Consider the following 17,828-nt stretch of genomic DNA (forward strand, 5'->3'; position numbering starts at 1 on the left):
GGAGAACAGAGGGGGCCAGCACAACCGAGACTGTCGTATTCTCTTGTGAGCGTGAACCTGACTGTACCCCAAATGGAGGACAACTAAAACAACACGTATAAGGTGATAATGTATCTATGCTTGTGCTGTAACTATATTATTTCATGAGTCTTGGTAGGAATTCAAGGGTGCGCTGTGCAGACTGATAAAAGCAGAAGACACAGAGGCAGACTTGCAGGCACACAGGCACAGAGGCACTCAGGCGCATACACATGAATTTGCATGTGCATGCATATACACACGCACACGCACACACACACCAACAGTCAACCCACATATACACAGTCTCACCCAGCCTTGAAATCCGTTAAGACTGGGGGATCTTGCAAAACAGCTCATCCATTCTGCTTTTGATCTATTCCCCATCTCCAGCCGGCAAAGTGCGAACTGAGAAAAACAAAAGAGGAAAAGGGACTGCTGTATGTCTCTGAGAGACTAAACAAAGGGGAGAACGGAGGAAAGCTACAGAGACACAGAGGATGCCGGTGTGAGCAGATTACGGATGTGAATCTCTCCTTAGACCAATTCGACATGAATCTCGATATGTAGTTGGAGATTCGGGTTAGGGTTAGGAAAGATATCTTTGAGCAGGGTAACGATTCAATATGATTGCATTTACTTTTCATTTGATCTGATACCATGTGATTCGAAACGATAAACTGATACGATACAATTCGCTTTGATTTGTTTCAGTGAAACAAAATGCGTCACATTTTTACTGTGACTCATAATGTGTCTTTGTGTGATATTTCTCTGGAGCTTTGACAACATAAATAAACTTCTCCTGTTCCCCAAAATTGTACATTCTTTCTTTTTTTCTTTCTTATTTTTTTGCTTCTGATTGACATTGCAATGTTTCACTTGCTGTAGAACAAACAACTCAAATGTATACAAGTGTGAAAAAGCTGAGAATAATTATCATGAGTAACCAAGGTCTACAAAAAACTTCAGTCCTGTTGTTTGACAGCTTCAAACAACTTAGAATGCATGAACACCTCCGAATCATTGCTCTGATCATCAAGTTGTTCCAATGAATGTCCCCACATCAAGTGAACGTTGCATAAGTTGTAGCTACATTCACAAAGGAAGGGGGTTAGTTGTAGCCGTGTGTGACATGGTGGGAGAGAGAGAGACTAAAGGCCCTGACACACCAGGCCGACGTCAAAGAACCAGCGGCGACGAAGGCCGACTGTTGCGTCGCCTCACATCGCCTGCGTCTGGTCCAAAAAGTTGCACTTGAACACACCGCAAAGACTACAGCCGACGGCCAACTAGCACGTACGTTCTGCGCCTGCGTGAGGGGAAATCTGTATTCGTCATTCAAAAAGGGAAACCGGAAGACCTAGGACTGCAGATATACAAACTGTAAACAAACCATTTTATCACCACTCTCGCTCATCACAGACGGTTTCGCTACTTCTAATCGAGAATATGTCTGATAAGAAGTTGCAAATGGCACTGGCGTTGTCAGCCCTTGGTCTTTTGGTTGTGGCTTGTGACTTCGTCGTTTGCTTTTGCTTTCGTCACTTCCGCTTCTCTTCTCGTGCCAATCAGAGTGATCTCTCTCACCGACGGGCTCCGCCGCCGATTCAACATGCTCAATCGGCCGAAAAGCCGCCGACGGGGGTCACACCGACGCTTACCGACGGCCCGACATTGGCCGACGGCCGACCGTCGGCCTGGTGTGTCAGGGCCTTAAAAAGAAAGCGACACTAATATAGAAATCAATGTCCATGATTTCGACTGTTGAATCAGGTTTTCAAATACCAAGCGGCAAGAAGGGGCTGGTCGAAAACAGGTGCTGATGCCATGGCTTTCTCCTTGCATATATACAAAACAGATATATGTGAAAAATAGACACTTAAAAGTTTGATTTTGTTGTTAAAATCCACTTTGAACGTCTCAGAAAAGGAAAACTCCATGTCAAAAATGATGTAAACGATGCCACCCAGCTTTCACCCAGTCCCGTACGTTTGAATGGCTACAGCTGTATCTTGCACAGCTGACCCAGTCTCCATGATTAATAGTTATATCTCTAGTGTAAATGTCTTTGTGCGTGTGTGTGTGTGTGTGTGCATTACGTGTTTGAGAGAACAGGGGCAAAGACAGAGAGCATTTGCCTATGTGCATGCATGCTGTACATTCATAGTGGGGCCAAGGCTAGTCTGTAACCAGAATGAAACCCATTCATGTTCAGCCAGACATTCTAATTATACTTCAAAAGAAACACACTAAATTACATTTATGAATTGGGATTAATATTCATGCACATTCAAGGAAATGAAATGAGATGAAATCTAATAAAACTGACTGAAGTCTTTTGCTCGCAGACATGCTGCCGCTTCTCAACAGTCAAAGCCTCTCTGACCTCCAGGACTTTCCACAGCAATGAGGACATTTAACCCATAACAGAGCGAGCTTTGTGTGGAATAAACCGGAGGAGACAAAGCTCCTCATTAACTGATCAATGAACTTGTTACTGAATGAGATTTAGCCAGGGGAAAAGTGGCTTTTATAATAACACGGTATATAACAGTTTTGTAGAACAGAGCTCTTTTCCAAACAAATTTAAATCACGATTTAATAAAAAATAAAACCAGTGCGCAGTGAACAGAGAACATCATTAAAACAAGGGAGATTAAAGCAACATAAAAGAAGCAACTACACCAGGAAAGCGTGAACATAAAAACAGCAAGCAAGCATTTAAAAATGTGCTGTAGAAGTGATAGAAAAGATGATACTGAAATTACAGCACCAGCTTGAGGAAGATTATTCCAAAGTCTAAAGGCCCTGCTGGCAAAGGACACAACACCTTCAGTCTTCAGTCTACACACTGGGATGACCGGTAATGGAAAAAGGATGGTACAATAGCGAGGCGAGAGAGAAAGAAACTGTGTTGGATGGATGACTTTCAGAAGGTAATGTGGTCTGACTGCTGCAGCAATACTTTGCAGCTCCAGGGGCTGCAAACATGAACTACACATAAACACAATAGTAATATTGACAATAAAATCCTACTGTAATGCTGAATGCTAATGTACTTCTGAAAGTTATTGGGATATGACTTGCAATTCGTGCACACTCAGCTTTTCTGTAAATGCAATACTGTATTTAAAGACACATAGAAATTAGTCAAGGTGAAATTCAACTTCCAGGTCAGGAATTAGGCATTCAAACACCTTTACATCGAATTAAAATTGGAATTAAAATTTGGAAATTGCTGTAATCAAGGTTTTCAATTATGCAGCCGCACACACACACACACACACAGTCACATTGAAATAATAACTGCACAGCTGGGAGAGATCAGAGGGTTTCTGAGTCTACTCTCAACTTGGTGGCACCAGCATAAGCATCAGCCCTTGCGTATTAGACCTTCTGCGTCTATCAGCCTCGGTCTAGAAGTGCTCATCTCTGCTGGAGCCTGAGGCAGAAGGAAAGATCCAAGCTGCGCCGCGGTGCGCTGAGCTACACTGGGGTCCTATGATAATGTCCTTCAAGGAGAGAAAAGGGAAGGGTGGGGGGCGGGCTTGACACCGTCAACCTGCTGCGTGCCACCCCCCACCCCCCCCCCCCACACACACACCCCTCATCTCCGTACATTTTTCCCCTCTTTCCCTCCCTGTACCTATCTCATCCCTTGCTCCCTCACCATTGCAGCAGTGGGGAAAAATTGAATTGAGTGCATCTGCATCAGCAGCAGTGGGGGCAGCTACAGTAATAGTGTTCTCAGAGAGCGAGGGGGAGCGAGGCAAAGGGGAGGGGAAGAAAAAGGCAGATTGCCGTAATAAACAGGAACAGCGCTGACAGGAAATAAATAAATCCAATAGAAAAGAGGGGGGGATTGAACAAGCACATTCACCCTTTAACTGGAGGAAGTCTTGTGTAAAAAACACAGCTCAAATCGTTTCATGTAAACTGAAGTGGGGCCCATGCAGTGTGTGTGTGTGTTTGTGTGTCTCTGTGTGTTTGTGTGTGTCTAACGTGTTCCAGGCACTCAATATTCCCTCAGATACAGTGAAGGAGATAAGGACAGAAAAGGGTCTTCTGCTCCCTCGCCACCTCCATTCCTCGGCTCTACCTCTAAAACCTTGCCACAAGGACAACCTGAGACTTAAGGTATATTAAAAAAGGCATAGTGGGGAAGAGCAATCTGGGTTTAAATGTTCAAGTGGTAATTCAGGGAATTGATCAGGATGTACCAGGATAGGTCTGGATGATTTAACAGCTTATTGATGAGGAGGCAGATGATCTTTTTTTACAAGGATTTATTATGGAGACATGCAAATGCACAGAAATGAGAGGATGGAACTTAAGCATTTTAAAAAATCAATAACCAAGGTTAAAGAAGTAGTACTGCAACAAAGAATCCTGTTTATTTATATCAGATGAACAAGGAGTTTGAATTGTGGTTGGTGCTGAGAGACTAGGAGTAAGTGGGAAAATGAGCAAAATGCCCCATTGATTGTGGTGTGGAAGATGCTCAGAGTTTTCTCCACCTGAGGTGGGAAGCTGATCAGCTCTTTGTATTTAGGCAATTCACTTTTAATGTTGCAGCAAATGAAATCACCTCTAAAACTAAACTAAAAATGAATGAGTTCGGAGACTTGCTTCCTTTTTCACTAACTGAATCTTCAAGTTGTTTGGGCAGCTTCTGCATTTGCCTAGGGAGGGATTTCTATTACTTCAAGAATGATGGAAACACATTTTATACTAAAGTTCATGGGATTACAGTTTATGGACAAAGACTCCCGATCAGGAGAACAGATTTTTAAGAAGACACACACTGTCATAAAATAAGGATACATTAGAAAAAAGGTACAGTCCCAGTGACAAAAGGTACAACTCTGAGCGTGTACACCAGTATGTCACAGTTACTGGTTACAAAAATACTTGAACTGTCTCCATGGGATTTTTGACCTTTATTAAGCTAGGGTATAGTGATAAACAGCTAGGGCTCAGTTAGTAGCCTGGTAGCCATATTCCCTTATCAGGAATGCTGTTGTGCAGCAAACTCAGAAAATCTGAATGCTGAGGAGCGAGAGTAATCCTTGTTTGTCTGAATCAATAGTCGCAGCTTATCCATTTTCTTGCTATGATAATGCACAGTGGAGAAACAAACAGAATCCAGCAAGAGAAGCACAAAATCCATGTCCTCTGAAATAGTGAAATAGGCAACTGTCTTATTTACTTACTCTCTGACTGTCGGCCTTTTTGTTGGCCGGAATAGCTTTTCTCACAGCGAACTGCAGATCACACATCAGCGCTATCAACCTTGCAATCTCGATAAATAAAAATGAGAATGTATCACAACATACCATGAAGTAACATGATGCTAGAAGGTCAATGCCAAAATCATTCTTGTGCATCACATTTTGCCAGCCGCCTGTGAACTCGATAATGAGAACAATTTGCGGCGGGTCACGCTGGAGTCTGACTTCTGCCTCTCCACTTCTGCCCCCTGTGACCTGCCATAACCTACTTACTCCTCTATAGCCTCTTCCAGACTTTTCCACCTGACTCTCTAACTCTGAATATTTCTGACTTTCTCTCTGTCCCTCTGCCTCCCTCCCTCTCCCTCTCTCTCTCTCTCTCTCTCTTTCTCTCTCTCTCTCTCAGGTGGTTTCTATTCCGGAGCCTTGATTAAGTACCTCCATTACAAAACTTAATTAGTGATTCTCTTCTCTCCAGGAAAAGGCCAAGACTGTTCTCAGCCCACCTACCCCCTGCAGCACACAGAGACACATATACGCGCATGTGTGCATACATGCAGACACACACACACGCCCACACAGACAAATGCACACATAGACACGCAAATACATTAGCACACAAACTACACTCTAACCAGCTTACATAACACCCTTTCCTCCGCTTCATACACACCCACACGCACACACAAACAGATAAAACCCAGTTCTGTACCAGGCAACAGCTTGCCTACCCCAAAACTGCAATAATTACTCATGTTACAGCTTCCTCCAATTAACAGCCGTGCTGCTGTCAATGAGCTGCATGTAGAAAACCAGAGCCAGTCCATGGAGGCCAGGGGCTACAGAGGGGCTGGACGGCCCTGTCAGGATGGGGGTAGTGTGTGGTGCAGAAGGCTGGCAGGCTGCAGTGTGTTTGCTTTGGAAAGGGGGTGTGCCCCTGATAGACATGCATAGATTGCGGTGGGCTCTTTGTGTGTGTGTGTGTGTGTGTATAAGCCTGCAGAGCCAGCAAGCAGGGCGGCGCCGGATCTGGGACACCGAGACTGGCACCAGGCCCAAATATACCAATCACATCATCGCTCTCACACACACAAACACATCCACACACAGGCACACAAAAGGACATGCACACTATGAACTAATGTCAGATAGATCAGTCAGAAGTCCCATAGCTGCCGGCCACAGCCAAGCATCACAATAAAAGTGACAATTGCACTCATACTTCTGACCCCCAAAAACAGAATAGGTGGTAATCCATTCTGGAAACAAGGGCTAGAGTTAGGAAACGACTCAGTCTCTCCATGTTCCTGGGAGAGGACGATGCGGGCTTTGCTTTCCGTGGGACAGGTTGAGTTATATTATCCATTTATATACATCCAGAATGATACTGTTTTACAGCATACCCCTGGTGTTCGCACCATCTGGAGAATATACACTCACAAACGCTGGCACGTACATATACGCACACACAAACTGAGATAGTTCTTATTAGGCTCCTTTATCTAGCTCATTACACCGGCTCATGAATGGACGAAACAAAAGGCTATAGAGGATTACAGCCAATTCTCCTAAAATAATGTGATTAGTCATTCCAACAAGGAAGAGAACGGGAGGTCGGCATTGTTGTCTTTACCGTTAGGTGTTTGGAGAGCTAAAATGGTGTGAGGAGAAGAAATATGGGCACCCGTTGTTATGTGATATGTGGTCATATCTTATTACTTTGTGGTTGTAGTTTTAAGGCTTTTGTCTTTGCCTCTTTTTTATCTGTCTTATCCCACCCCCTTCGACTCTCTCTCTTTCTCTCATTCGCTCTCCCCCTGCCATCCTCTCTTCCTGTTCCCCCGTCCCTCTTTTCCTTCCCTCTCTCCCCAACTGCCTCTGTGCCTCTCTCTCTCCCTCTCTCTCTCTCTCCGTGGACTGCTGTTGGCCACAGGTGCCAGTGGTGCCTTGGCCACAGGACTAACGGTGCCATGCCAAGTCCTTACACCATCATCATTGGCCTACCTGGCTGCCAGCACAGGGGCAGCTGGGAAATTTACTGTGCCTGCCAATTCCGAGCAAATAAAGATTATTGCGCAAAACAGCCACATCATAGTCTGTAAATAAGGTGGACTTGCTGAACAGTCATCTCAAATGGTTGTTTTCAAGCTTCAGGCAATTAGTGACATTTTGCTTTTATGTTAGTTATGACTCTAGAGTGGAGTGGAGTGAGGGAATTTGATCATATTGCACTTCTCAGTAATTCAATAATGAATAATTCAAACAAAACAATTTAATGAGCACTATTATTTAATATACAGTTTTAGAGTTCTGAATGCAAGGAATAAGTTTCCCACAGCATTCCTGTTTATCCTTGTGGGCTTAAATTTGCTTTTCAACTCCCACTTGACAACAGCATTTGTTGTCAGTGCACTAGCACAACAACGTACCTTGTCTTGTCTCCTGCCAATGATTAGTATTCTAATCACAGCTAATGGCTGCGTCTTAGAGGCAAAGGCAAAGCACATCAAATGGCTGGTGCTCATTACTCATTAGCTTATGAACTAATATAGAAAACTCCTGATGGAGAAGTAATAACTGCCATGATAGATAGATGGATAGATAGATAGATAGATAGATAGAAAGAAAGAAAGATAGATACATAGAGAGTGACAGAGATAGACAGAGAGAGCAGACAGAGCAGCAGGGAACAGTTCTAATGTGTGAGAATGCCTGCCAGAGGAATTCAATTTGGGACGGTGATTGGTTGTGGAGTGGTGAACCCCTGGGGAGCTGATGGGCACACATGTGGGACGATCTGTAGCACAGCCACGGGGCTTGGGATGAGCGGATGATGGGTGAGGCCAAAGAGGGAAAGAGGGAGGGAGTGGGGCAGAGGAACGGAGGTGGGCGGCTGTGCTCAGTATGCCTCATTGCTCTCCATCTCTAGAAAGCGTTGCATAAAACTTGTTTCTTCTCTTCCCAGGTCCCATTCTGAAAGACCTCTCACTTTACTGTGCGTTTGTTGGCTAGACACAGTGTGGGTGTTGCGGGCTATGGTGCTACTACTGTATTTTCACCAAACGAAAGGCCTGAAGTATCAACTTGTCATGTGTTGATCTGCGCCATTTCTGCATACACTATTGGTGTGTGTAGGTGTGTGTGTGTTTGTGTGTGTGTGTGTGTGTGTGTGTGGGCAGTAAGCCACCTTTCCCGTCTCTGCCAAGGCATTGGCACCTCCAGCGTCTGCCTGGCTGAAACGGCCCCATCCCAACAGCATGTGGGAGGTGTTAGTCAACAAAACAAACAACACCCCCACCTAGTCCCCGTCTAACACCTTGTCTCTCCCCATTAACGTAACTGGCAGGCCTGTTTTATAATACTTCTGGTTGAAATCATCACATTAGACCTGATAGCATTATCCTTCTGCTTGACTGGCCCAGTGCCAGAGTAAAGGGGAGACGCAGACAAGGTTAATAAAGGCAGATGGGCCACTGTCTGCCAGTGTTTGCCTGGTTGCTCAGGTAAGAATTTTGTCACACTCAGGCAGGAACTTCGACACCTATTTCATAGAAATCACCCCGACTGAGAGGGTCAAATGTTTCAAATCAGAGGTGGGAAACTCAGTTATTCCACTCTGTACCGTGAAACTATAAGACTGTTTCTCAGCTCATAGCAGAGTCATAATAGAACATAATAGAACAGCTACTACTAAAAATGCTGTAGATAAGAAGACACAAATATAGCTATCTGCTGCAATGCAGTGATAACAGCTCATTGGCTTAAAGATAAGTAAATAACCATCATACACTTACTGCAGTACTGACAGGAAAAGACACAGTACTCAGGGAAGCAGGGGAATGCACATTTTAGCTGTCAGGGTGAGAGACAGGCGTTTCCAGTGGAAATATGATGTATTTTTTTATATAATACTGTAACAAAGAGCACAGACTCGGGGGGATTAGACTTATCAGTTTACATCAAGCCTCAGGCATTAAGTTGAAATGTGAAATATCGAGAGTCACGACATTTATAGAAAGAAAACAGGGGTTTAAGAGCATGCTGTATAAACCTAGTACACAGTGTCAGCTATGTCAAATAATTCTGTTTGGCATTCAGAACAGTCTATCCTGTTCACTCACAAAAAGGCATGCGTAACTAGGAAAGACGCCAGCAGATATTCAGTTGTAGTCCTTCCATTGTACAGATTGGATGGGAGTGGGAGAGAGGCAGGAGTCAGGAGTGAAAAAGCAGAGTAACTAGACGAAACGCACTAGAGCAGATGCTTTTGTATGTGTGTGTGTGTGTGTGTGTGTAGCAGTCACAACACAGTCAGGTGTCTAAGGCTCAGGGCCATGCTAAGTCTTTCTAGAGAGTAACTGCTGGAGCCTCCCTGCCTGTACTAGGACACATCCACAGGCTAACCTGCTATCCAGCTAGCCGGACAGCACCGCACAACAAAATGCAACGCCGTACTGAGAAAGATCCACTATCAATGCTGTCAAGGCCTGCTCTGTGGCTGGCATAAAAGCTGTCCTTCATGTGTAGCCAACAAAATGCAGGCAGAGGAAATTTTTTTTTAAATAAATAGCGGTACAGAGCTGCGTATTGACAATAACCATTCCCTCGTTCTGCCTCTTCTATTGTACAGCTTCCAGTTTGAAGAAAAAAGTCCAAAAGCTTACATTTTGATTCAGCTCATACAGTTTGGCTCGTGTGATACCATAACCAACCTGGGATTTTGTATGTCATGCTTCAATTTGGCTTTTGTTACTCTGACATACTGTATAAAGCGGAATGTGATGTGGGAAAACGTGCTGAATGTCACTACAGTGGTAAAGCAACATATTGAGAAACAGTGGAGGAATGGAGCGGAGGCATTACAGAAAATGTCCTTTCATACTTGTTGAATCGGTACATACGTTAGAAACAAAGAATCAATCTGATGCAATTTCTTAGCATTACATCATCTGAATTCGTTTTCGGTAAATCTAATAAACTACAACCATCCATTTTTCACAATGAGAGCACGCCTATTTTGATTGCAGGTTTCACTATCCCCGCTGACACATCCACATCTACAGTACAGATGACATTCTGTATAAAATCACATCTAACAAAAACCTTCAGATGGGGTTTCTTGGGATCCACTTCTTATCTAATGGGGGTCTGTGGTCTAATGCTTATATATTTGGGTGTTCTTAACATGAAGCAGTTTGGGAGAAAACCCTTAAACTATGGATAGATTGTCTATTCAGTAATGAACACCATGGTATGCTGCTCAAAGCCTCTGGTCAGCCCCACCACTACAGGCTGGACCTGGAACTATAACCAAATCTGCCTGGACGGGCCCCAGCAACACCAGCGCTCCTCTGCCTGAGCGATGCCGATCAGAGAGTCATTTAGTGTCAGAATGTAAACATCCCGCATAAAATGGGATGCCAGCATGGAGGAGGACTGCTAAACACAGACTTTCTATTAGACTAGTTATAAGCAGTCCTGGATAAAAAAAATTGCTATTTCCATGGAGACCTTGACATTTCCATGGAGACCCGAGACTTGACTCAACCCACATCCTTCATACCAGCCCAGTGATTAATTTCCAACACAACTGTAAACAGCATGAGCATTTTTTTTCAATTCAACCATTAAATTTAAAACCTATGTTTGGCAGATATAACTCAATATCATTTCCTTCTTGGCAATGCTAGAATTTCACTTTCATTCTTGGCATTTGATAGTTAATACATGATATGATATGACATTTTAATAGTTAAAGGATCACAATAGACTTAAAATATATCTAATCAAAGCAAATCCCGAATTATGAGATGTCTGGAAAACCAAGCACAGCAGCAGAACCAAAAACTACTGATTTATTTTTTGAGATGTCTGGAAAAACAAAAACAGAAGCAAAACCAAACTTAAATTTATTCTTCTTCTTTTTTTTTTTTTTTTACTTAAATTGAGTCTCTTTTAAATCTATGTCGCTTTGCACCCTCAAAAGGGCATCCTTAATATTTGATAATACATATTTCTGGCCTCTGGCGCCTCTGCACCTCTGCCAGAAGGGTAATGGGGATGTTTGCACCAGCAGACATCAGTTGGACAAGTGTTATCATGGCTCCCCGCTGTGCTATCCGGCTCTGGTTATATCGCCACCATAAAGACAACTGTCACATTTGCCAGAAGAACAGTAGTGTCCTGGTGGGATCAGGACAGTTGCTGGAGAGCTTTGTGTTCAGCTGAAACAGTCATGCTATGGCCAGTGTCTATCTAAAGAGGAGAATGGAGGAATCACTTCACAAACACTATACACTATTTATATGCAAATTCTTTCGAAGAAGAAGAAGGGTGTTGCCGTGGAGCATTAAAACTGAACAAACAGCATGAACTTTGTGCTACATAAGAAATGCTGTTCTCACATTGTTTGAATTCCACAGCATGTGACTAGTTTGAAGACGGATAATATAAACACTAGTATTGTAAAAGCGGGAGTTACTTTACCTGCCTTAGGCCGTCCTTGCTGTTCTGCATGATCCTCAGGGCGTAGTTGGACCGCTGGCCTTTGCTGTTGAATTCAATGTGGCCTGTTAGACCGTCCAATTCTACCTATCCGACACAGAGACAGACACATGTTAAAGGCCTTGCCCGGAAAGCCTGTGTGTCCCTCTCGGCAGCAGCTATTATGGATATGAATTAAGGCTAGCAGTATTGGCTCAGCATCAGCTTTCTGAAATATGTCAAATTTGAAATGATAATATGGAGACAGTCCATAATATCTTCAAATTACTGCATAACAGAGGAGCCATTATTCACATCGTCTTTCACTAAGAGAGAAAGACAAACAGTATGATATCGAACACATGTCACATTGAAGCATCTCGATAGCCCAATCACTTCCATTTCCCCCTAATAGGAGAACACGTTTTATCCACTGACAGCTCATCTTTATCTCTCTATTCTCTATTCTCCGCTGGTATAATGTAGAGAGATGAGATACAGTGGCCTAGTGGGTAGTGAGTATATTTTTGAAAAAGATGAGAGCGCAGACAATACATTATTATCTGCCATCACAGAAAATCACCAGGCTCTAAAATATCCCATTAACACATAGAGAGTAAAACAATAATTAATGTCTCAAAAGGCTAGACTGATCTCTGGCGTTATCTAATTTGTGCTCTTTCCTGCTTTTCCAGTAGTTGCAATTTCGAAGTAGGAGTGTCAGAAAAGAGTTACGAAGATAAGAAAGAAAGTAAGACGCAAATGTGCAAAAAGAAACACACAAGTTGAGACCAGCACTGCAGCCTGTTTTCCTTCCTGTCCAGCAGAGGCAGTCTTACCATCCTCAGGTAGTTCATGAGGCTGGTGCCGTGCTCCCAGATCTTAGAGGACTTGCAGGAGAGCTGAGTGGCGCCAACGTTCTGGCTGCGGTTCAACTCCTGGACCGCCGCCACCACCGCATGTACCGCATCAAACAGCAGAGCTGAGGAGAGCTGCAGAGAGGGAGAGGGAGAGGGAGAGAAAAGTTGACTACATTATGCAGACACACAGGCACCCAAACACAATCACACACACACACACACACACACACACACACACACACACACACAAAACTGCACAAACGCAAACCACACAAGTGTAACAAGTCAGTGATTTGCGGTCAGTGAAGGGTTAACCCATCCCTAGAGTGGCAGTGAGATTATTCCATTAGATCATTAGAAAGTCTCTGATCTGCTGACAGTGTTGAAAACCATCTCTCTCCCTCCATCTCTCTCTCTCTCTCTCCCTGTCTGTCCTTCCCACTCTTATCCCCAGTGGAGCTGGCAAACCCTGACCATTCCAATTACCACCTGCCTCTCCCAGTGAGGGCCAGAAAACAGTGGGAAAGGCAGCGATTCCCCTCATCTCCCCTGTACAAACAGCCTCATCGTCACTACCACTGCAGCCCGCTATGTAAATTTGATTAAAATGCATGACGCCCTGCATTAGAAGCCAGAGGAGAGTGAGCGTTTCACTGTTGTGCATCTGTGTAATGGAGCTAGAGGAGGCTGAAATGGCCCTGATGTTTGGTGGATATTGATACAGGGCTTAGAGTGATTGTGATGCATAGTAAATATTGCAGACCAAAGAGAACTGCAATATGGCCATTAAACTGTGAAATCGTGATGTATCACAACCTTGAATCACCTAACATAATTGTTGGATTGCACATTAAAAGCAATATGGTGTACACAAACAGGCTGTGAAAACATTACAGGCCGTCTATCAATCTAATTTAGATTTGACATATGGTAATAATGTCTGTGATGGGATAGAGCAGAGGAAGGATAATGTCAAACCACAAGTCAACATTCAAATTGGTTATGATAGAATGGCAGAATGTTACAAATGCATCTCAATATGTTCCATTCTTATCTATTAATATCTATTGCATAAAACTAAGAAAGTAATGGCATTTGCTCATATTCTTGTCACTCAATGTCTTAGTCTGAGTCTCTCTCGCTCTCTCTCCCTTCTTTGCTCACTATGTTTGTTTTCTTTGTAGCACATAGCTGTTATCTGTTTATTTCTGACACAAAACATCTACTGATTAATTAGAGATAACTGCTAACAAGTAGGACAAAAAGCAACACGGGTAACACATCTGGTCGCTAAAAACAGCCATTGATTTCTCACAAATCCTCATTTTCTTGAGGGCTTAATTAGGAAACAAAAATTCAATAAAGCCAATTAATGAATCCTTTCTCTGTTTGAAGTCAACAGAAAGTAAATAAAACGAATACGCTCATACATATATACCCATCGCCCCCTTCTGTCTCACACAAGCTGGGTGGTGAAATAGGTTAAGAATAGTTCATACACAGCGTGAAATCATGTTCTGCACAGAGTTAGTCACTAGGATACTTCTGAGCCACTGGCAATTAGGACTGGTGACTAATTAACTAATAACTAGAGAGAATAAAGGCTGATGAGAGCAGAGCTAGGATGTGATTAACTCATTTAGACATGCCTATAGATAATATGCTGTCTTTTGATAAACACTAATTAGGTCTGTAATAGTAACTGCAGGGCCTCCCATGCACAGCGAATGCATAGGACTGACCTCTGTATGTGCATGTGTACGTGCAGAGCTGAGGCAGTTAATGCATTTCAAGATAATGACTTAAGAGGATGACTTATGATTAAAGGACAGAATAGTTTGTAGAGAACAAAGGATTACACCAGCCAACTCTGAACATAGAAATGTATCTGTCCCATAGGCATGAGGATGAAAAAAAACGCAGGCTGGGTGGGAGCATATAGGAGCGCAAATTGATGCAGGACAAAATATGTTGCATTAAAATATGATGCAAATGCAATGATTTTTACAAACTATAAGCAGTAAAAGGCAAAATAACCGCGCAGATATACATGCAGTGCACGGCTCATCATCTTTAACAATGCCACTGGGACTAAAACATGCCACTGAGCAGGTAAACAAGATGCCACGGATAGTTTTATTTGTGTTAGAGAAGATCAAATCGAAACAAAGGCTGAAAAGCTGCAGGTACAACAGTATTTTTTATAAAACAGGCCTAATATAGTTCGTAAGGCTCATACTGTTGGCACACAAATGCCTGAGTTGCATTGGGCTGCGACAGAAGGGCTGCTGTGCTCAGGGGTGAGAATGGAAACATCTGTGACATAGAGTTCAAGGCCACAAGACATCTCCTGAACATTTATTAGATTGAGATTGTAAGATTTAATACAGTAGTCCTTTTAGTATGTAAGTTGCCATTCACTAATGCACAATGGCTTCTAGAAGTGTGCAACCCTGACCGGTATTGATATATCATTATCAGGCTCTCTTCCCTGCCTTTTTGCATTTCGCTGTATTTCCATAAAGCATCAGCTGAGACAATGCTTGCGTCCAAATTAATGAGGCAGTATAAAGTACATGGTTGACTAAAAAGTAATACACTGTCTGAGTTAAACAACCTTGGAATCATCATGCTGCTGTTACAGAGATTCAAAAAAAATACTTTAACAAATTGTTTCTCTCCTAATTCTACCCTATAGTTCATAAAAATAATGAGTAGCGACAGTCATTCACAACCATCTTTCAGCAGGAGCACGATGGTCTGAGGCTGCTTTGAGCTCAGTCTCTTTCCAAATACACAAAGCTTACTGTGACGAACTGTGAAACTGTTGAACTGCTGAAACTGTTTAGTCGTGAACAGTGGTGTGTGATTCAAGGGGGATGGCATGCAGGTAAATTGCTCCTTTGCTTCACATTTCCTCTGAAGCACATTTAACAAGGAGGATGCCATTATAAATGTAATGAGGAGGATGCCAAACTCTGCTAATGAGGTGTCTGGGAGACAACAACTATCTACAGCAACACCTGCAATTATAGAAGTTAACTGGATAAATGTCATCCCTGTATATTTCAGAATCTTTGTTTCTTAGTTGCTTCAGTGTTTTAGTTACTGAGTTTGGGAAATAAGAGTATTTTGGATGAGCAATGCCTTGGAAGGCCCTGTTGGGACTAAGTGGTGAATTTAGGTTCATCCATCAATCAAGCTCCTTCTCCAGACATAGCCTAAGATTATTTGGGTGACCTTGGTCCTCACTGTGTGTGTTAGTGTGTGTGTGTGTGTGTGTGTGTGTGTGTGTCGTGTGCACCTACTGGTGTGCCAGCAAAGGGCGCATGGTCACAGTTCTCTTGCCAGGAGCGGTTGAGGCTTAGCAGAAAGTCCTGGAAAAAGGGATGAGTTCTGTTGAAGACTGAAAAACCAACTATGTTGACTCGCTGGTCCGCCACATCGTCCAGCCGGAGCAAAGAGAATTCCTGCAGGGCAAGGGGAGAGAGAGAGAGGGAGAGAGAGAGAGAGAGAGAGAGAGAGAGAGAGAGAGAGAGAGAGAGAGGGAGAGAGAGAGATTATTAGGTGAACGTAGATGACTTTAGATGAAAGCTGTCAAATTCGACTTTACATAACAGCATCAGTTTAAATGATAAAATAATATACTAAATTACTGTCAAGGTAAAAAGGGCACGTGTTCATCTAAAATTCAACATGTTTACATCCAATTTAATCTATCTCAGTTAGTTTTCATTAACTGCCATTATTCTGGTTGATTGACATTAGAAAGCTGCAACAATTTATTCATTTCCACCGTTTAGCTATGCATCACTGTGCAAATCATGCATTTCATACCGGCCATATGAATTTCCTGACATACAGGTCATTGTTGGAATTTTTAATAGCGATGCACATAAACTGGAATGAGAGAGAGAGGGACAGGGAGAGACTGAGACAGACAGGAGACAGAGGCAGAAGCAGAGACGGGAAGAAACTGAGACGGATAGAAAATTGAGAAAGCAAGATAGAAATCCATAGCATATTGAAATGCTCCAGGTTGGGAGGAGGGGAAAATACAGGTATTTGTTATTGGCTCTGTTGCTCTAGGGGCTAGCTGGTTTCCCACCGCCTGGGGAACAGCAGACAGGGGACAGGCAGAGATAGAGATGGGGAAGAGCGGAAAAGAGCGGGGTTGGAGGCGGAACGGGGGACGGACGTCTCCTGAAGGTTAATAGAGGTGTCAGAACCCAGTCCCCCTCAGGTGGCAGCCTTCGCCTGGCAGAAGTTGTGCCATCTAGTCTATGACAGCCAGACCGAGAGCCCAGTCTACCTATCTGTCTGTCTGTCACCAAGGCCAGGGACTCCGATGATAAGTGGGGGCGGAGGGGAGACGGAGAGGTGGAGGTGGAATGGAAAATAGGGAGATGGGGTGTGAAAGGAAAGAGGCGGTGAGAGGAGGTGGGGGGATGTTGAAAGGTAAGGAGGCAGGGCAGTGGGCAGGGGAGGAGGCGGAGAGGAGGTCAAACAGAGGGAAAACTGGACAAATGCATATGGTGCGGGTTGGAATGGTCAATAGGGAGCAAAAGACAAGTAGAGGACACGTTAGAGGTGTGTGTGACCGAATTTGAGCCAAGTGGGAAAACAATTATCTCCCTAGCAACCAAGGGGAGGCTACCCACTACTCACTCCCCTCTGACCTCCCTCCACCCCATGTTGGGTGCCACTCTGACAGACTGGATTAGAGCCCGAGTAACTCATGCAGCAAAACAAAATACATCCTCTAGTCAGTCAAAGGGGAATCTTTGCTGGCTCCTAGAGATATCGAAGCTTACAAAGTCTCTACTACACAAAAATGATAAATGGGAAAATGGTAACAGGCTGGTTTGATCTGAAAGAGGAGGACGGCTGAGGAGGGATTAGACAGAATCAGATAACGGACATACAGACAAAAGGAGTGAGTGAATGGGAATGTGGAAGTAACTGATAAGAGGGGAGGTGGACACGCTGTAAGAGGCCAAAAAGGACCAAATCAAAGTTAGAAACTGAGATTAATCACTCCACTGCGAAGACTCCAGTAGGTGACTCTGCTGACACAGACTCGAGCGAGAGGAAGAGAGAACGAAACAGCGGATATTGAGTGGGAGGCCTATGACCCCCGGGTGCCAACCTCCCAGACACAGAATGAAGCCTTGAAATCCCAAGGGGTTAGCCACGCTATGATGTAGCAGGGAACCTCTGCCACATGTCAACA

The 17,828-nt window shown here is 43.6% G+C and overlaps 1 protein-coding gene across 2 annotated transcripts in view; it reads right to left on the reverse strand.

Annotated features, from left to right (window-relative positions):
* grik4 (glutamate receptor, ionotropic, kainate 4) overlaps nt 1-17,828 on the reverse strand; it is a 150,462-nt gene that overhangs the window by 32,166 nt on the left and 100,468 nt on the right. For both annotated transcript variants that reach the window (XM_071900631.2, XM_078284047.1), the window contains exons 7-9: nt 15,904-16,065; nt 12,575-12,727; nt 11,739-11,843 (exon numbers count right to left, since the gene is read on the reverse strand). In XM_071900631.2, the coding sequence (XP_071756732.1) occupies nt 11,739-11,843; nt 12,575-12,727; nt 15,904-16,065 (420 nt within the window). The remainder of the gene's footprint in view (nt 1-11,738; nt 11,844-12,574; nt 12,728-15,903; nt 16,066-17,828) is intronic.

The sequence above is a fragment of the Centroberyx gerrardi genome, chromosome 6, assembly GCF_048128805.1.
Source record: "Centroberyx gerrardi isolate f3 chromosome 6, fCenGer3.hap1.cur.20231027, whole genome shotgun sequence".
Classification (NCBI taxonomy): domain Eukaryota; kingdom Metazoa; phylum Chordata; class Actinopteri; order Beryciformes; family Berycidae; genus Centroberyx; species Centroberyx gerrardi.